Source organism: Corvus cornix, chromosome 15 (genome assembly GCF_000738735.6).
Source record: "Corvus cornix cornix isolate S_Up_H32 chromosome 15, ASM73873v5, whole genome shotgun sequence".
NCBI lineage: Eukaryota > Metazoa > Chordata > Aves > Passeriformes > Corvidae > Corvus > Corvus cornix.
This window is the reverse complement of record NC_046345.1, coordinates 7,213,552-7,234,488: the sequence shown is the minus strand read 5'-3', so window position 1 is coordinate 7,234,488 and position 20,937 is coordinate 7,213,552. Positions and strand designations below refer to the sequence as shown.

The following is a 20,937-nucleotide window of genomic DNA, read 5'->3' as shown; positions in this document are numbered from 1 at the left end:
TCACTGATCCACTGAAGGGCCTTGGTGCTGCCAGGACTAATGGGTACACTGTAACATCAGCAACCGTATTGAAATAAAAAGTGAGAGGTCGTACAGTGTTTGGGGGTTGGATTTAATCACAGTTTAAATGCTTTTGTGTGAAGGTGGTGTTGATGGTTTTAGTAGTGGTGTTAATTGGTCACTCGTGATTTGACGTAGATAGAAACATAGATCATAGAATTTGGGAAGATCTTTCAGCTCATTGAGTCCAGCTGTTAACCCAGCAGTGCCAAGTCACCACTAAACCATGTCCCTGAGTGCCACATCTATGCTTTTAAAAGCCTCTAGGGATGCTGACTCAGCCACTGTCCTGGGCAGCCTGTTCCAAAGTTTGACAACCCTTTCCATGAAGAAATGTTTTCTAATAGCCAACCTAAACCTCCCCTGGTGCAACTTGAGGGCATTTCCTCTTCTTGAGGATCTCCTCTCAGCCTCCTTTCCTCCTGAGGCTAAACAACTCAAATTCCCTCAGCCACTCCTCATAGGACTTGAGCTCTAGACCCTTCACCAGCTTCATTGCCCTGCTTTGGATTAGCTTTTGGACCAGGAAGGACTGTCCAGTGCTTGTGCTGTTCAACTTTAAGAGAATATTAATGTATAAAGTGATGAGATTTTATGGTTAACTGAAGAATGTGTGGAAATAGGGAGAGCAGGACTGGAAGGGGATTGGGTTCCATTTACAAATAACAGACCCAGCCCCTGCTGTTTATAGTATGAAGTTTCTGTCCTATTCCTCTAGCACAGCAATGGTGAGAAGCCACTCAGAAGTATGTTCTGATTTGACTGTGCTTATGAGCTCTTTTTATTTCATTAAGTAAGTATATATGCATTTCTGAATTTCCCTGAGACCTACTAAGCAGTGTTTAAATTAAACTTTAGCATTTGTCAGAATAAAAATGAACATTGTATAACTGATGACAAAAACTACAATTTACGCATAACTAGCACAGTACCTTATGCAAATATGCACAGTTGAAAAGGAATTAATCCCTTTCCAAAGGGCCAGCACAAATCTTTCAATTGCACATAAGCCTGCTTTTGAGGGAGCAGGTGCTTAGCAAGCCCTGAGGATTCAGATTTCCAAACTGTACACTGCATTGACACATACAACTACCTTAAAAACAAATTTCCAAACTCTTATTCTCTTACTATAAATTCTGTATTTTGTGATTTTAGATGTGACTTATATGGCATGCAGAAATTCTGCAAGAGCAGGATCATATAATCTCATTCTGGAACTGGGCAATACCATCTTTAAGTGTGGGTAGAACAAAGCTGTAATTGAGGATTGGCCAGGTCCTTTTGCCAAGCTGCTCATTTTGATCATTCATAGCAAGACACCCTTATTTTGTAAAAATCCTTTTGTTGGTGAAGACAGCAGACAGGTTCTGTTCTGTCCTCGAAGAAGGTGGCTTGGTGCCAGTGTCAGCAGCCAGCAATCCAAAGTGTTTTGTTTAATCACAAGATTAATTTTTCCTTTTATTGGCTTTTCCTTTCAATATCACCAAGCATGACATGTTGTAAAACAGAAACACTGGTTGAACAAGGGTTGGCGAGCATCTCTAAGCCCCCTGGCTATGTTCATAGCAAAGTGAACATTTGGCTTGATGTGCAGCCAGTAGAGACTCCCAGGAAACCAAACTGGGAAAACACTCTTGTCAATGCATGGGCCATGTGCCTGGTGAAGAAGGAGGGAAGGGGAAGCAAGATGCACCTGGGTATAAGAGCTATACTGGGGCTCACGTGCTTTTCCTCCTTTAACATTTCAAGCATCTGCAGTTTCAGGAGCATGTCAGACACCTGAGTTTTTGTGCTGTAGATTCAGTCCATGGATGGTCTGTGGTTACATTAGAATGTATTTATTTTAGCCTTAGTGTGGCCATATGCAAGTTAGCTTTTAGAAGGAAATGGCAGAGGATCCAAATCAAGTTAAAGATTTGTACTCATCCCACTGAACACAAGGACTTGTGCCTTGCATTGAATCATACAGAAAAAAAAATACTTTTTTTTTCAGAAGGATGGTGTTAAATTCAAAACTTCTTTATTCTCAGAGTTTTCAGCAGTGAGCATCCCCGATGTTCTGAGCCATCATGCAGAAATCTGGTCATGGGTGGGAATGCTTATGGTGGAGAGGCTCTGTCTGTCTGCTCCTGTATCTGCAAACAACCATGTTCAGTCATCTTCATTCCAGGGACTCCGGTGGTCTTGGAATGGAAAGTTTAGTAGAGTTTGGTGTGAGTGCAAGAATGGATAACTGCCTGGCAAAGAGTTGTGAGCTTCCAGAACCTTGCATTTTGAGGGTTATTAAGTATTTTAAAACTTCTATACTCCTGTCCAGATGATAGAACTTTACTGAGTTTAGAGGAAGGTAAGTGTACTTTCAGGGTAGTGTCCCTTTCGATTAAGGTTTCTGGGTTGATTTGACTTGTTGTGCCAATATCTTCAGCATCATAGCATGGATTTGCATGTACTTTTTTCAGCCAAAGTTGATTTATTAGCTTTTCACAATCAATAGGTAGGGCAAACAATAATGTTAATCTACTGTATGAATAATACAGCTGCTAAAAGATCAGGGACCACTTCATGGTACAGTCAGATGCTGCTGGTAATTTGTCAAGGTCAGGCTCCCCTGAAAACAAAGGTTAAAGATTGCTGCCCTGACCTGTGGTTGTTCTGAGTTCCCATGCTACAGGAGCTGCTCCTGTCAATTCCTTCTTCTGCTAGAGATCCTTCTGTAATGAAACTGTTCTGTGCTTGATAATCTTGTGAAAAGATTTCAATAACTTTAAAGTAAAAATCCACAAATGTCACTTTTTCAAACAGACACCATGTGGCAGCTCTCAAGGAAGCAGTGTATTTTTTGTTTCAAGGATTAAACTTCTAAGCCCCAATTTCTACCCTTTTGCCTTCTCTCTCAAGGAGCTGAGACTTGAGGGTGGGGGGATTATGTATGGTTATCCATTTATGTAAATATGAAGCATTGACTGGAAATTGCAGGAGGAGACAGCCACCAAACAGCTGTCTTTGCAAATTTAATATTTATTGCAGAGTTGAACAAAATACCTTATTGTTTAGAGCATTATTTGCCTTGGGCATTGGCTTAGACAGACGCGTTGGCTGAAAAGAATTTCCTAACTCCCTTTTCCACACAACAGAAGATTAAGTAGATAATAGCAACAATTGGCTGTTTTGATCTGGCCTTGACATATGTTCCAAGCATCTACTTCATGATTCAACTAGATTATTTTTCTCTTTCATGGCTGCAGCATTTTACTCCTACTTTACCATTGCTGCCACTTACAAGCCATCAGGGACTTCTTTCTGAGCCTTCTTTCTGGTCAGAAGTAAACAATTGTAGAAGTTTCTTGCTGCATAGTATGTAAATTCTTTATGCACAGGGAGTATTCCTGACACATTATTAGTATGCAGAGTTTTTCAGAGTTAAGAGAAAGCTCCACTGAAGGAAACAAGTTCAAATCAAAAGTTAGAGGAATTGCATGAGGAAGCTTTAGTATCCTTGGTAGTCAAAAGCCCAAAAGAGTTGTGATGCTACATGGTGATGGTAATGAACGTCAGAGACAGCTAACTGCAGAATATTTCTGTGCAGAGCTTTCCCCTGAAGTTTCTCTGGCTGTCCTCATGCACCATCTCACCGTCTGCTAGGAAGAGGCTTCTGATGAGCAATATAAGTGGGTCACATAAGTTTCCTGCATCTTGCCAGGCCCCCAGGCAGCTGTAATCAAACCTTTTTCAAAATGCTTACTTGGTTTCTGGACAGAATTTATCAGCTGGCATGGAACAGTGGTTTAACTAGTTCACTCCTTGATGCAAATGCATGTTTTAGGGAAAGCTGTAGAAGTCCTGCTTTCCTTTCCGTGTGCTGCTCTGTAGACAGGGCCAGCTGGTGCAGCAAGATGTTGGTGACAGTGCTGCTGCCCTTCTTCTCTAGAAGGGAAGGATTTGAGGCTTCTGTCTGTCCTTTTGACCAGGGTCAAGGCTGGCTCCAGCTGTTGTTGCTCAGTTCCAGCTGTGCTGGCAGGTAGTTTTTTGGTTCCTGTACTTGTACTACAGTCCTGTTCCTGTCAGATCCTTGATCAGAAGGAAGGGATGCACTTATACCCGGGGAAAATTGTCTTCCTGCATACTTAGGTAGACGTGTTAGTCTCTTAGTCTGTTTTATATTATCAATGAATTGCAAAGTCCGCATTATAATTGGCTTATATATGAATATGGAGTGGACCTGGAGCCTGACACAGTGGAGTTGCAGCAAGTGGTTACCAAAGCTTTGAGGGGCCAGAGTTTTCAGCCACATTGAGATAGGGCATAACTGGAAGTATCTGAAAGTTGAAGTTTCCTTGACCCATTTTCCTCTAACATATCTGTAGTGGTGGGAGATGAGGGAGCACTTAATGGTTATAATACCCACAGCACTGTGTTTCTTTATGCTTATTTAGTTGGTGTGTGTCAGTCTCTGAGCAGTCTGCACACACTGCAGGCACGACCACTGTCCCTGTTTCAAACAGGGGTATTTCAACACCGAGCACTCAGTGACCAAGAGTTAAGGTCAAATTTGCAGAATTTGCCTCAGTGTGGAAGATGCTGAGCAGCGAACTGGTAGAGTTACTTCAGTTATTGAAATTAAAATACTTAAGCAAACTGACTAAATAGGCTTCTGCATCTGCATTGCAGATTTGCACTGACCTGGTAGATTGATATGAGGCTTGGCTGTGCTAATACAATTTTTCTACCAGACTGCAGTTAATTACCCAATACCGGCTGGCAGCATCCACTTGTGAGGGTGTATCCACTCTGCAGAGATGGGATGTTTAAGGAGCAAAACATTTCAAGGTGACTCTCACAGCCTGGCCTCCACTTGTGAGTTTTATAGTACAGGAAAGTCCATATAGCACTGGAGACAACAACACTGCTTGGCTAAAATGTGACTGTATGGCAACTGAAAATTGAGGGGTAGGTCCAATAATACAGTATTGTAGTGTTGGCTTTCACTGAGTATCTAGAAAATGCCATCATAAAAGACAAATGTAAAACATGTTTTTCCTATTCACTAGAGAAAGGACTTTGTGCCTACTGAAAAATCCAGAAATATCCAAAACTCAGAAGTTTCCAGAGAAATAATGAGCAAATGAATGTGTTGTTTCTGAAAACATTTTTTGATCCAGGAGATGCTTTTCTTATGCCTGTTTGTCTTTGTGAACTTCAGTGAAGTTGCACTGCAGTTAGTCTAGGTGTCAAGCCAAACACAACTGTTTTGTAATATTGTTTGCACACAAAGCAAGGTGTGGTGGTAGAAGTAGTTTTCAACACAAAAGCAAATGGCAAACAATAGATTTCACTAGTAGAAAAAAATGAGTTGGATTGGTTCAGCCAACAACTTTGCTAGTTAAAAAAAAAGCCTGAACAAACCCTGTCCTTTCTGATGGAGGTTATCCAACAAATCATTCACACTTTTATCAGTCTGCAAATCAACTTGACACAGTCATTGGTTCCTAATATTTGAGATCAGGTGGTAGCTGCTGGATTTTACCTCGCTTAGGACACACTAGCAGAGCCCCTTGGGACTGGCACTTTCACCATTTGACATGGCCCTGTGAGGCAGCTGCAGGTCTTTTACTCTGGCTCCTGAGTCACAGTGTAGGAACCCTTAATCCAAAACGAATGCTGTAAATGGTCCCCTGTGGACCTGGCAGAGTCATCCAAGCTGAAGACAGATGGGAAATTACAACAATTTGAGAGATGTTCCAGAGAGGTTCTGCTTTTCGTGCTTTGTACTCCTAACTCGGGGCAGGGGAGCTGGAGGTTTAACTCTCTTGCAGACAACTGTGAGCCTGCGTGCAGAGTTTTCTGGAGCTTCCCGAACTCCATGTGGCGTGTGTGCATCATGGGGTGGTGGAAAAACCAGTCATGCGTTCTCTAGCCTGTCACCACGGGCTTTCTTCCTGTTTGAAGGGCGCTGAGCACTTTTAAGTTCTTTTCTTTGTTACTGGCTGTGCTGTTGTAAATGAGCAACACAAGACCGTATGTAATTTGAACAATTCAACACCTGTGTGTTAGTGCAGGCGAGGGCTCGGAGTTGAATCAAACACGTAGGAAACAAAATCCTGGTAGAAAGGGAATCTGTTCTCCTTGCCTGCTCCTCCCCTCTGCCCAGGCAGCCCTTCTGCCAGAAGTGCACACCCAGGTTGACTTTTCCGAAGGGTGCAGCTTTGCCAAGATGGTTTAACTGCACGGATGCCGAGCGGCCCCTCAGCGTCTGGAGCACTGGCACAGGGGCTCCAGTGGGAGCACACCCTCTGGACAGGCTCTTGCTTTTTCTACATCTATTAGCATGTTCTGAATTCACTTTAACCCCTTTTTTGTTTTGCTGGCACAAATTGTGAATAATTGAAAACATGTCCAGTTCAAGGCAGGGTTCTGCTGTCTTGGCATCTGTTCCTATTCAGAATGAGGATACTTGCATTTTCTTGCTGGCTGTGTTTACTATATCTTTAGCATAACCATATTATTCTCTCTCTAGCCTTTATTTTTTTCCAACATCCACAAAATGTCCCTGGGCAACTAAGCCATGGTTACGTGAATTTGAGAGAAGCAAGGAATACCAAAGGAGCTGCTGCATAGCGGTTAGTGAATAAACAAGGCAGATGGATTTTCTCATCTTGCACAGTTAAGACAACTAACATGGAGCTTTTATCTTCTTTTTAATAACCTTTTGAAGGAGGGCTGTGTTCTCTACAGCCTTTGCAATCATGGAGTTTTGCAATTCAGAAATACTAACAATTCCTAAATAATTATTAATTCAGCAAAGCTGATTGCTTTTGTTCATGGCAGGAAGGGATGCAGTCAAACCACAACCTCCAGATGTCCCAGGGACTGTGGTTTGCCTTCAGCTGTCATGGGGAGGGAGAAGAGAGAATATGATGATTTAGAAGGTAAATGCAGAGTTAAACTGCTGTATGGCAGTGTTCCATTTTGAGGGAAAAGGCAGGATCCAAACAATCTTTTGTTTAATTACAAAAAATCAAAGCAAAGCACCATGAAAAGCAAGCAGATTTGTTAATTTGTCAATGGCTTGATGGAGCTGGTATTGTAAAAAAATATAAAACCTGCTGATATGTCTGTTTAACGTTGAACAGCAGATGTTGAAGAGCTGATAAAATGAGTGTGTCACTCATGCCCAAGGAATAAACAATGTAAAAGGCTCTTTTCCTCTCTGTAGAGTGTGGAAGCAGGCCTGTAAGCATGACAGAGAATTAATATCACCAGTGAGAAGCTTTGGGAGGGCTGTTGTGATAGAAGATGAGGAAGGGGATGGGCCCTCCTCATCTGCATCTCCACGCCCAACCTGCAGCAGTGTAAATCTCTTGTTTAAGGGTGTATTAGTCTGTTGCTGAGAGTCACTAATTTCAGCCATTCTTTTGGTAAATCTGTGTCCCTACTTGGTGAACTTCTCTTGAGATAGGCTATAACACTTTCCAGTTAATTTTTATATTGACATATTTTTGTATTGTTTTAAATGGAAGACTTCCCAAAATTGCTGAATTAATGTTAAAGGCAAGGTGTTTCCAGAGGAAAAAAAAAATGCTGAATTGTGGAATATATAAACAAAGTGGTAGAAAAAATAACCCTCAACCAGGTCACTCAAACTACCTGACTATGCTTCTTCAGGTGAATAAACAAGACTCTGTTTTTAGCCCAGTGGGTGAGTGAGAAAAATATTATTTGGAGGACTCAAATGTGCATCCTGGAATTAAAACATAAAAAAGCCACTCTTCTAGCTCTGGAAAAGAAATTGCTTTTCGTATTCACCAAAGGGTACTTCAGGGATTTAACTTCCCAGAACATGGTTCATTTCTACCTTGTTCTTGCCCTGTGGAATGAGGTGCTCTGTAGTACAATTTGAGAAATTACAAGTTTTCTTCAAAGTTTTCCGCAGAATATGAATTGCAGCTCTGTGCTTAGATTTTCTGATTACTCTCACTTCCTTTTTTTATTTTCTCCCCCCAGTCAAAGGAGATGATGGCAGTTTTATCTTTGCAAGCTTTGCTTATGTCTCTGTGGCTGTTCTGTGATGTGCAGCTCCACATTTCCCCTGTCTATTATGGCAGACTCATCTGCTGTTGAAGAGGAATGTGAAGGGCAGTAAGGCATCCCAGAGTTAAAGAAACTTTTCTAGTATAAGCCAAAACTAGTTTGCTGGTGGTTTATGACTTTAAAGAAATATTCAAGGAAGAAAGGACAGGAGGGATAAGGGACTCATTCAGACAAACTGAACAGTGAATTATTTTCATTACATTGTGACAGCTGTTCAGCAAGAAGTAAATGTTCATTTTTTTCTGAAAAGCAGAATGATGGTCCCTATGCTTTAAATTAAATCAAGGGGAAAAAGCATGAATTAAGAACTTAACAAAGTTCAGGAGCCACTGGGTATTGAAAAAGTACACGTACTAATGCAAGCTATTGCCACTGGAAGCAAGGACAGAACTCCACAGACAAAACATCCCACAGTTCAGATCTGTATCCAGACCTCTTGCTTGAAAATTTGGCCTGGAAATTTCTCAACAGTTAAATCATAAGGTGCTTGACACTCCTCATTCTGGTCCCAGCTGGGAATCTGGAAAGTGTAATGTTTAAGCTGAATATTCACTTTGATTCTTGGAAATGGGAACAAGTTTCATCAAGAAACTTTTTTTATTTTTCTTTTCGTTTCCTTCCCTGGATTGGTTTGCCTATTGTGTATTGTTAGCAGATGGTGGCACAATTGTCATTTCCATAGTCTTCTATTTTGGTACAGGAGCTGCTAATTGTCCCATTTTGACTTGGGAGTATTAAGCTTTGTTAATGCATCTCAGGTAATTGTAATTGGCTTATGTTCCTGTATTATGGCCACTGAGTTGGACGAGTTTTAGTTCATCACATCCAGTGCATAATTGTACCTTTTCTGGTGACTCTGTGATTCTTCCAAAGAAACACACCCCAAAATGACAAACCCCATGGGCTTTTAGTGAACAGTGAGGTGTTAGTAGGGAAAACAGCTACCCTGTGTCCACTGCATTGTGTGAGCAAGCTACTCTTCTGTCTTTAAAAGTTCTGGGTTTGGGGGTGTAGTCAATAATACAAAAGTAAAGCAGTGACACTTCCCCCCACCTTTGTGGCTGCTGGGAGAATCCTCACCTTGTGCACTTTGGAGTGGAATTGGCAAGAAACAAATCTATATACCGTGCTGAATCCCATGTCCCTCTCTCTGTAATTAAGATGCTATCACCTCAGAGGATGTTTTCTAAGAAAGTAGTTTTGTTTTCTGTCAGCCTGAATTGAATACCTGTGCACCAGCACAAATATTGGAAGACTTGCTTTATATTTTGTCCACGCTGACAGAAACACTTAGACCTAAGGTGGTGATGCTGCTAGGTTTCATCATTTAAATAAAAAAATTACTGTTAATGTGACAGTCACTATGGTCTGCTTTAGGTTTTTATTGCTCCCCAAAAGCATTTTGGTTTTTGATGGGTTCTGTAATAAGATTTTCTCTGCAGGAGAAGCTGCCTCCAGAAGCCTGCCCTAATCCTTTTAGGTGGTAAGTGGAGATGTTTCAGTCACTGATGTGCAGGCAGGGGAGTCTTGGGACAGTGATTTAATAGTTTGAGAAGACTGTGACTGTTCTTCTCCCTTAGTGATTCTCCTTGGTATCTGTTGAGAGAATGCATGGGAACAGCCACAAGTCCTCTGCATGTGTCACCTTTGCTCTGAGCCTGGGAAATCTGTGTGCAGCTCTGCCCATGGGCTTCCAGGCCTGTGGAGGCACCTGACAATGCCTTTGAGTTGCCACACGCCCAGATTAAAGCAGCAACTGCACCACGTTCCTCTGCTGCAGGAGGACGTGTGGGACTGCTCAGTCATTGATTTAGAACAGGATGATGAGAGGGAGAGAAGATGAAACAGAGCCTGAAAGTCGAGGAGATCCAAGGAAAGGAGAATAGTTCCACAGAGAGAAAGAGCAGGCAGATTTCTAGTAGAGATGTTTAGAAAAAGGCTCTTTTGACTCTGCTGCTGCCTGGGGGTGTCCTTCCCAAAATTAGAAAAGGGAATGAAGATGATGTTACTGGGGAAGGGTGGAGATAATGAGAACAAGCTGAGTTTGATGTGTGTCTTCATTTGATGAATGCAAATGGAGGAACATTCCCACTGGGTTAGGCACTGGAGTTCTGGTTTTGCACCCTTGGTTTTGTTTGAACTGTGTGTATCTCTTGCTTGCAATATAATCTTACACATTTGCTTGCAGGCTTGTGTGTCCCACTACCCTCTGCTGGAAGAAATGAGGATTTTTCAGCTCTGTCCTCGTGCCCCAAAACAGTCCCAGTCCTCCAGCAGAAATGGGCTGGGAAGCAGTTTGGGAGGACCCCAGTTCTGCCCTGCTGTTGCTGGCATCCACTCCGCAGGGAAGAGATGTGGGATATAAAAAAATGTTGCTGGATTTCAGAACAGTGCACGGCCAGAAGTGGTGCACGTGGTGTCTGTGGTAGCAGGGGGCTGAATGGGATGGTGTGTCCTGGTCTGTTCTGTTACCTTGGCCATAGCTGTTCGGTCTGTTTCAGTTTATGATTAAAGGTGTTGCCAAAACAGGCTGAATCACTGATGATTCTCCTCTGATGTCCAGTTTCAAAAGGTGACTGGTACCAGCTGGTGGCTTGAGGAGTGAAACATCCCAAAGCAGGTGGCCACAGGAGCATGTTTTTTCCAAATGCAAAGTTTTATATGTTGAAACATGAAGGTCTCTTATATTTTTCTTTTCTTAAATCAGATAAAATAATTTTGATTTTTTTATTGCCTGTGTAAAATCTTAATAGATTAGGGCCCCTTTCTACCTCCTATGCGAATGTTCTGTTTCAGTGTAGTGAGAATGAGGTATATAAATGTCATGCTCCAGTTCAGGTTTCCATAAAACCCTTTCAGGAGGATATTCCAGAGGGAAATTAAAGACGGGATTCTAAGAGAGGCTTTTGTTTTATTATTATATATTTGCTCCAGTACTTGAAATATGATAATGTTTACACTTTCTACCCTATCTTCTGTATCTGTTTGCAATAGAGGTGCCTCTATCTCTTTGTCTTGTTCATCTCTTCTATAAAATATGAAGTTCCTAATTATTTTGGTTCACTCAGGGGAACCTTGCAATAGTTGCAGTAATTTTGCTGCACCATGTGTCTAGAAATCTTGCAACAAGGGCGTTCAGATTGGAACTGGCTTCCTTTCCCTGCATAGGCAAGCAATCGCATAGATGAAAGACCTTGTGGAGCAGCTCTGAAGCATGTTATTCGGGCCATGGACAGGTATTGTTTCCAGATTTCAAAGGCAGTACAAGATCCAGACAAGTCTGCAAGAACTTCTGGTCTCAATTAGTTGTAAATTTCCTGAACAGTGTTTTCCAGTCATAGAAGAAATTTAACTGTTATCACCAACCTCACAGCATTTTCCTGCCCATCCTTTGTCCAAGTCTCTGTAGTGCCCCAGTACTGCAAAGAGCAGCTGGCAGATCTGTCAGAGCCAGCTGGGGGTACTGGGTACATTGGTATATTTGGTACATTGCTCTATGTGCCCTGCCAAACACCTGAGTCGTGGAGGCAGTGTCAAATCTCACCTGCAGTGGATGCTCCGTCCTGTCCTTCCCACTCCGGTCATGCAACATCCCTGACAGGGCTGGCTGGCATCTCACTGCCAGTTCATGGAGGAGTGGCACGTGTGGTAGATGAGATCCTCCAGTGAGATATTCCCTGGTAGTGTCCACTCCCCCAAGCAGCCCCTCCAGCTCTTCTCAGTGCAGTGTTTTAACAGGGCAGCTCACTCCCTGATGCAGCCCTGTGACTGCACCAGGACACCCAGCCTGCCCAGGATCAACCTCAGACACCTGGGCTGTCTCTGCTGGTGTACCCTGCTTTTCTTCTTTTTCCCTGCATCTTTGAAAGCACATCATGTTACCCTGTTCTCTGCTAATCCACCGAGGACATGATCACAGAGTTCAGAGCTCACACTGAACGTTTCTTATGCATATTGGCTCATTGTTAATTTAAGTGGCACATACTTTAATGTAATAGATGCTGTCTTTTAGTTAGGTAATTGCTCCAGTAGCTGTAAAGGGATGGTATCTTGTGAAGTTTAATTTCTTTCTACTGAGCTCATGTGGAAAAGGAATATCTAAAAAATCAAATTAACTTTTTGACAAGGGTAATACAGACTGTCTTTTCACTGATGTCACCACCTCCCTCCTTATATCATAAGATTTCTTTACCTGTTTTTCTCTCTCTCATCACCACATACTTAGAATGAGCTGCCTTGTTTCCACTACACCACTACCTTACAAATTCAAACACTGAATGTGTACTAGAAGTTCTGCCAGTATGTGGTTGGGTAATACAGTGAGCACGTGTACAAATCCTTGTGTGCCAGTAGCTGGGATCACCTCAAGTGTGTCTGAATTAGACTGCTGATAATTTAAACTTGTTTTATAAAGCAACTCTGTAGGAGCAGCCCACCTCAGCTTTCCACATTGCTGGATTCATGCGTGTATTGACAAGGATGAAGACAATAGAGAAACAGGAGGAACAGCCTTCAGCCAGGGAGGAGCTATCCTGTGCTTTTTTTTCCATTTTGGGATCTGGCAAATGCAATCCAACAAAAACTTGTGTTACTGATTGCTGTGAGGCGTGGAAGGTCACAAGAGTCACTGGTGGGGACCAAATAAACTGTGTTCTCTGTTACTCAGGGAAATGGGGCTCTGGTGGACTCAGGATGAGGGGCTGTCTCTTTTTAGCACTGCTGTAGTCAGTGTGACATTCATTTCATAGTTCTGATGTTTACGAATTAGAAGCACAAGTTTGCATTCCACATGGTGTCTTAAATGCTCAGAAAAACTTGGCATGTGTAGGGTGTGTATCCCTTTCAGATACTGAAGTATCTTCTGACCTCCCTGGACACTGGCCTGGGCAGCTGGACTGTGATTATTGCTGGAAGTGGTGCCCATGGGAGCACAGAGGGCATTGCAGCCACATGCGCTGAGAACTCTGCTGTGTTATGAATTATTGGTTCATACAGCATCTTTTGGAGATAATTCTCTGACTGCCCATTTAGCAAGGTTTCCATGGCTTGATGATTCGCTTATGTGACCTTTGGAATGGGCTGGAAGTCACTTAGCTGTTGGAGTGCAGCGATGCTGGTGGCCAGGCATATGCAGGCAGAGCTGCAAAGGAATGTTACTAGGTAGCAGTTCCTTCTTTTTCTAACCAAGTGGGTTTAAAACTTTTAGTGTGACAGGGCAATAGTGTCTCTCCTGCTGTGGTTATTTTGCAGTGAGTCCTTATTGCTTTTCTCTTCTGCCATGACCCAAACACAGCCCATACACTCAGCTCTCTTACTGGCTGCTGGAAAAATCAGGGTTCATTTCCAGCTGCCCAGCGTGGCACTGATAAAAGGTTGATGCACATCTGAGAAGCCCTGGATTACACTTGTCCTTGCCTCTTCCAGCTTGTGTGGCATTTTAGGCTTTGCAAAGTCCAGGACTGAGAAAGCAAACAAAAGGTGTTTGTCTCTGGATCTGTGTGCTCACCCTGTGTACCCACACCAGAATCTGCCCTGATTTGCCCAAGCACTGGCAATTGGCTCCTTTCCTGAGGCACCAGAGCATTCACTGCTGCTTGGAGTGACGCTGCTCACAGCCCATTAGACACTTGAAGTGCCACGAAGACCTACTGCCTCACTTTGCTGTGAGCATTATCCTTCTCCTCATACAAAAATGTTATTGTGCCCTCTGAAATTCAGCCTGTCTATACCCCGGATCAGTGTGCAAGTGCTGCTGCACTATTACAGCATATTCCTTTACAAATACATCAAAACCTCTGTCCTGGGCCTTCATGTATGTCAGTAAGTGCAAACTGACTGAATAGGTCCTTAACTCCCTGCAGGACAGTGCAGATTTCAAAACAGTGTGCAGAGCAGGATTTTGTTGGGTTGCTTTGTATTTGCAGGTGAGCCCAGCCCTGCCTGCCCAAGCCCTGCTCTGAGCAGTGTGCGAGTGCAGCTCCTGGCAGTAGCCCATGGCTTGGCCACAGTTGGGGGTGCTTTCCTGGGCTCACAGCAGCTACTGAGTGTGCAGAGAGCATCTCTGCAAGGCGTGAGCACTGAGTCCAGCCCAGCCCAGGGCTGTCTGCTCGCTGTGCACACGATGTAGTCACACAGTGTCACAGCTCACACAGGACGTCCTGCCCACTGGCTGCAGGGTCAGCCTGTGCTTGGGCAATAGGTCTGGGATGGCTGGAGAGCTTCTGAACCTGGGTGAGTTTAGCCCTGCGGTGGTCTCACTCAGATTGGGTTATTGGTATTTTTGTTTCTTCTGTATGTTTCTCCCACATCAGTTCACATGACAATACTGTCTTTTCTCAGATACTTGGAGACTGTTTAAAAAGGCAGGAAGGAAACATGATCCAGAGCTTTCAGGCAGCTTTGTGAAAAAGGTAGATTGTATTTTACTTTGGGGATGATGTATAGCCCGGGTAAGATTTTTCACCAAGGACCATTACATCTCAAGTTGACTTTTTAATTGATTCAGCTCCTCTGATCTGTACGTTGCCAGACATGAACCACTAGCCTTTGGATAGAGTCCAGAGTGTAATGGAAAGTTCACTGAAACCCCATCAGCTCTTGTTAAACCTGAGTGAATTCCAGCCTGGCACATTTCTTGTGAATAATTAAACACAGTTAAGCAGGTGATGGATTTGAACCTCTATCTCTAGTGTTTGTCTCTATTTCAATGAGGAAGGGACTCATTAAATTCATGAGGGTTTTGGTGGTGGGATTTGGGGTGATTTTTTTGCCTTTTCTGATGGATAACTGCACCTGAAAACTCAGGGTAGATGTTTTGGTAGCTCCTATTTATCACCAGCATGAGCTGTTCTGTGTAGCACTCAGCTCTCATAATTTACTGCCTTTCAGTAATAAATTTTCCAGTATTTACTTGTCCTTTTCCCATTCTTTGGTAACATTTGGATTTGTTATCCTTTACTTTGATATCACTTTCTGTCAGTACAACTGCCATACTCACAGTGAGAATATAGTGCTATGGCAACAATGTATTATCTGCAGTCTTGCCAATGAGTAAGATATGGTGCAGAAATTAGTTCACTTATCAAAATCTGATGTGCAGAGCTGAGCAAAGAACCTGGCAGTCCAGAACCTCCTGCTATTTTCACAAGACCTGCTGTTCTGTTTCACATTGGTTATGACACTCACATAAATTCTCTCCTAACTGTTTCCAGTGATGCCTTGTTAAACCTACAGATGTCTCAGCACCTTGGAAAATATTTTTAGATGTACAATAATCTTCATGCTGTCTTTGATAGTGACAAAAAATGGAAAATGAGCAATTTTTTTTTCTTCTGTTACTATTCCAGAAAGGTACTTTTCTGTAATTTCAGGGTAGGAAAAAGCATATAAATAGAAAAATCTCACCCAGACTGGGAAGTGTGAGAAATGTGTTAGATTAACACTGCTAAAGACTAAGAGAGCTCTGCCCTTCTCTGCTCTGTGGTGCACACTGGGCCATGCACAGCCTTCAGAATGCTGTCTTGCACCTTCTCTGTCCCACATACAAACTGGTGGAATGGGCTTTAAGGTACAATTTTGCATCCAATTCCATATCCTTCTGCAGTGTGGGTGTTCAGAATCAGTCAGTTGACAGCCCTTTCATTTATGTTCCAGCTGGTGCAGTGCTGGTTGAGGCAGACTTTCACCCCTGTGGACCTGTCCCTCCTCTGGTGTGTCCTCTCAGCCATCCTGACTGTTGTGCCTTACAGGATAGAGCAGCTTTTTGGGCAGCCCAGGATGTTGGGTCCAGCTCCCAGAGTTGATGTTAGAAATGTTAAATCTTTGGTCAGATGATTAGAAATTGTTTATATGGATTTTACAGTGCGAACATGTTCCTAACAGTCAGGGTTTGGCTAGAAAGTCTTGGAGAGGAATCAGGGTCGGGCTTCTACAGTCTTTGGACATCATTTGAAAGTTTCCAGTGAAATTAGTACTTGTGCTTAGTCAAATTATGTTTGCTTGTTGATCCCTCTTATCTAATTAGTCCCTACTTCACTGAGCTGCTTCTACTTGCATGCACTGAATCAGCTATTTCACATTAGTCTTTTACCACTGTAATTCAGGGCAGAAGTACATTTGAGCTAAGAAGTGCTTTCTTTTCCATGTTATAACCCCATGCCTTGTGATTTTGAAGAAATAAATTGTTTTGTTGTGCATCAGCCATCTGTTTGAGGCTGAGGGGAAGAATGTGTGGTAATCTCAGATCAAATATTAGGTGTAGCTGAACAACCAATTAGACAATCCTTGAGAGTCTTCATATTAGGTGTGGATAAGTATCCAAAGCTTGGATGCCCATCTCTTGAGGTTCCCACATCTCTGTGCACTGCACAAGCAGCTTCAAGAAAGGGAAGAGTTGTAGCCTCCTGGCCCTTTTTCTGCTCCCTGTCTCTGGCCTCCAGACATGTGCTTGCATGTGCTTGTGGTGCTCCATGCAGGCTTTAAAATGAACCACTGGCCTTGTTTGCTGAGTAAATCACAGACCCATCCTCACAGCATGGCCCAGCAGCAGGATCCTCACCCTGCCCCATTCAGGGGAGGCTGGTGGGTGCCCAGAGCTGCCTTCTGGGACGTGAACGCCACGGCAACAGCCTGACCCTAACAGAGATGCTTTAAGACTTTCAAACTCTGCCCTGCTGTGGGGAAGGTGGTCTCAGTTTGGTCTGAGTTTGGTCTCAGTTGCAAAATATGTAACTGGGGTGGCCAGGGAGAGCAGGTGGTTCTGTGAGCCAATGTCAGAGCCAAGACTAAAACCTGGTTCTTGAAATCCAAGGGTCCATTCTCTGTGGCCTACTGCCTCTCTAAGCATGTTTTAATGAAAAACACCAAATCTTAATTTAGAGCAAGATTCAAGAAAAATGTCCCATTCAATTACTTAATTATAGGTGAACTATAATTATAAGACACAAACATGTCTTGCTACAAAGCACCAGGCAAAAAAGCAGAAAGGATTATTTGTTGTTTAATTTAGCAGAGATAGGCAGCTGATCATGCTAAGTCTATCTGACACCTAGCAAGTTGTGTGATCCTATTTGTTAATCTTTTTAACTTTCCATTTTATTAGGATAGGGTTTCAAGAGCAAATAGGATAAATGAGATTAAATCTGTCGCCCTGAATTACTCTCCACTGAGTTATGAACAGAATCACTCTATGTCAGAGAAGTATAATTATGAGGGAAATGCTGCCTGTGTAATTGTGTGGTTCGTTCTGAAGAATTTGAGATCCATAATTATCTCTAGTGTGCCATGGTGGCGTGTGCTGGCTCTGAACCTCCACAGTAAACAAAGCCAAGGAAAGTTTCTCTTTGGAGCAGTTCTTGATGCAGTATGGCTAGTACCTGCAGCAATAGCAACATTACCCTTCAGGTCTTCTGGTTCAAGTGAGAGATCCAAATTAACTTGGAATAAGACACACATTGTACAATTACTTTCTCTCAGAAAAAAAATCTGGTGGTGCTCCAGTAGGGGATTATACACTGCTCCTGGCTCTACTTGATTCATATAGCCCTATAAAAGTTGTGGTACCATTCCTGCTATATAATTCCACTGTGAGATGAGTTGAAGACACAAAACTGTAGCCTCTTGAAATTTTGGATTCACCAGCCAAGGAAAGCTTTAAAATCCTATGTGCTGTTTGTCTGGATTCACAACAACTCCTGCTAGGAAAAAGCAAAGGAAAAGTTCAGCTAGATTTGCCCCAATAATAGGCATAATTGTTGCTGGAACCAGATCTCCTGGAGAGATGATATGCACAAAGTAAAAAGAAACTCACTACAGGTCCTGCTTCAACATTTCTGCAGCTTTCTCCTTGAGGCAGAGGGGCAGAAGCCAGGCTTTTGCATGATGGATTAGTAATAAAACAACCTGCTAGGCCCAGATTAGAATTTCTGTTATTTTGCCAAAAATTATGTGTGCATTAGTGGAAGGGGACAGGGAGGCTGCATCACTTTGGTGAATCCTATTGGAAATTTAATTTTCTTTTTCAGACCTTTTTACTGTTATGAACCAGGACTTGATCTCCACATCTGTTTTTATTGGCCAGTCTAGTTTACAAATGAGGCCCCTTTTGTCCCATCTAATTTTATGTAATCTGTGATGCTGCATAACAATTCTGGGAAGAAGAAATGGAAGGATTGTGAACTGACCTTGTGGCTAGTATGTACAGTGACTCACTCTATCCTTTATTTCAACTTCCGTGAAGGCTTTTCAGATACACTGTTTACCCATTAAATGAGCTGTGCAGTTTATCTTATGGCTAAAATTCTTCCTAATATTTTGATATATTTGTTTGGAACATGACAAAGTAAATCACAAATGAGAATCTTAAAAAATGCTTACATTAATCATCTGAGACAATCTCTCTCATTATAATCTTGTTCAGAGTAACTAGTTATCTGTAAGAAAGGGTTTCCTGTCCCTTGATTTGCCAGCCTACGTGACTTTACTGCCAAGGACATCTCTCCTCCATGCTTGACAAGCAATGGGTAACTTCAGAATCTTTTTCTGTGTAGGCAGTTTCTTCATGGGAAGAAATTAAGTCAGTCATGCACATTACTGAATCTAATTTTACTATAATTTAGAGGGAAGAACTCTTCCCTGAGTAGAATTGATTTTATAACTGCTTACTTCAGGATTTATTTTGCTCTCCTCCAAAGGATGTGGCAGAAACTGTTGTTAGTGACAGGCCTGCAGCCTGCTTTGCAAGGTCACTGCAGCACCTTTCCTGGCAAGTGAGAAGTTTGTGCCTTGCTTTGGTTTTTAGTCGTCAGCAGCTGCTCTGAGGCAAACTGAGCAAGGCAGCAAGTCAGTATGACCTTGCTACTTGTTGAAATGCCTCCTTTTGTGAAGAATAAGGTTCTTAGGGTACCTCATGGAGTCAAGCTGTCTTTGGCTGATTTAACTTCTCCTTTAGTCAGCCTGGAGGTTTGGCCCTGGCCACAGATGTGTCTTGCTCAATGCTTTAGAGTTCATTCAGTCCTGGGTAGGACTTTTTCATCTTTTCCTCAATCCAGGCTAGGCTAAGTGAAGCACACACAAGGAAAGGTCCTTTTAAAAGCAGTTTGCAGCAGTGCAGTGTTAAAAGCCCAGCTGTGAAGAGGTGGGGGAGTGCAAAACAATCTCTTTTTGCCTGCCCACAAAGAAATGGGAGAAGAAAATGTGGTGCCCTTCCAACAGTGGCCATAAGAGCACGTTTGACAGTGTCCCTTCAAGGTCAGTAGCACCATTCTCAGCTGTTCAAAACAGCCTGTTGGTGCAAATTCATGGAAGAAGGCTGCTTGCTGTTGTTTTCTCCTTCAGGTTGGCAGACAATCAGATCCAGCTGTAGATGTAATGCAGGCAAAATACCAGAATACATGAGCCAGTGTATGATTTATGCTAATGGCAGCAGGCATTGCTGAATGCCTGCCTGTTCGGCAGCCTTGGAAGAGTCCTTGGCTGTCAAGACATGTGGAAATCTAAGGAGCAACTCAGTGAGGGGTCTTTTTTTCAATTACATACTTTGACCCACATTGTTCCTTATTTATATTTGCAAGTGTCATGAGATTGATCTGATTTTTCTCCTCAGTGCCCCTGTAACACCAAACCTCCTCCTGCAGAGAGGAGAAGTACATTTGGTGTGGTGTTCAGAGGTTGCGAATGGCTGAGCGAATGCACACTGCTTTTTATTTGGTGAAGCTGCGTGTAAAGCAGGCTCTTTGCTGCCTCATCCTGCCCTTCTCTGCTGGTGGGAAGTGTTCTTTGCAGTTTAAACAATTTTCCTCTAATTAACAGGCATTTCCCCATCCTCTTTCCAAAGTCGCCTACTCCTTTACCCTTTATCTTCTTATCTCACTGGGTAAGCAACGAATCTTTCTGGTGGTTCTGAACATCGTTCACATGGCATATGCCATCCACTTTCTTTTTGATACTGCATTTTCATGTTCTGCTGACACCTGCAAAGCCCATGCTTGGTCTGACAAAACTTTCCCCCAAGGATAGGTTTTGTAGTGCTGGTTCTGAGTGTTGAAAACCATGGAAGCTTAGTGAGAAGCAAGTGTGATTCTCTTTGCGCCTGCTTTGGGGATCAATGGTTTGAATCCTGTTCTGCTTTACACCAGTGAAAATTGAAAGTAACCCCAACTGCAACAAGGCTGTAGAGAAGGTAACAGAAATGCAACAATGGGGTGAAGCTTTCACACAGAGTAGTAAAATGCCAGGTTGCAGATAAGGCAATAGGGTGGCAAAGCCCTGTGAGCCCTGTGAACAATTGGTGCTTTCTGTGCTCTGGAACAAAGCAGTTTTACAGAGGGTGTTGCAGTGATCACTGAAACGGGCTCTGTGGAAATTTCTGTTACATTGCAAATTCAGCCTTGCTGCATGGCTGGGGGGGGACCCAGAGTACTTCTCTGTGTGATGGTGGTGAGTGGAAAGAAACTACGTGTTACAGCTGAAAGAGCCCTTACCCATAACTTTTCTTCTCCACAGGTGCCCCTGGTTGACAAAAGCCATCTCCCCAGCCATCCCAGTGTACAATGGACTCGTTTTCTTGTTTGTACTGGCAAACTTCAGCATGGCAACTTTCATGGACCCTGGAGTTTTCCCACGAGGTAACAGAAATGGGACTGTTGCAGGGGTTGGGGAGGCATTGAAAATCCAAGCCAAAGGAGGTGCCAGGTATCCAAACACACAAGGTGCTGAGTAATCTTGTAGACTGTATTTATTTATTTACTATACTCGACTGTCAGTAGAAGTGGGATGGCAGTGAAATGCTGG

General features: G+C 42.9%; 1 protein-coding gene across 2 annotated transcripts in view; it reads left to right on the top strand.

Moving 5' to 3' along the window:
• Positions 1–20,937, top strand: part of ZDHHC8 (zinc finger DHHC-type palmitoyltransferase 8) — a 111,778-nt gene that overhangs the window by 65,803 nt on the left and 25,038 nt on the right. For both annotated transcript variants that reach the window (XR_005603172.1, XM_039560954.1), the window contains exon 2: positions 20,650–20,771. Coding sequence is in view for 1 of the 2 variants with exons in the window: in XM_039560954.1 (XP_039416888.1) it covers positions 20,650–20,771 (122 nt within the window). In the remaining variant the exon portion in view is untranslated. The remainder of the gene's footprint in view (positions 1–20,649; positions 20,772–20,937) is intronic.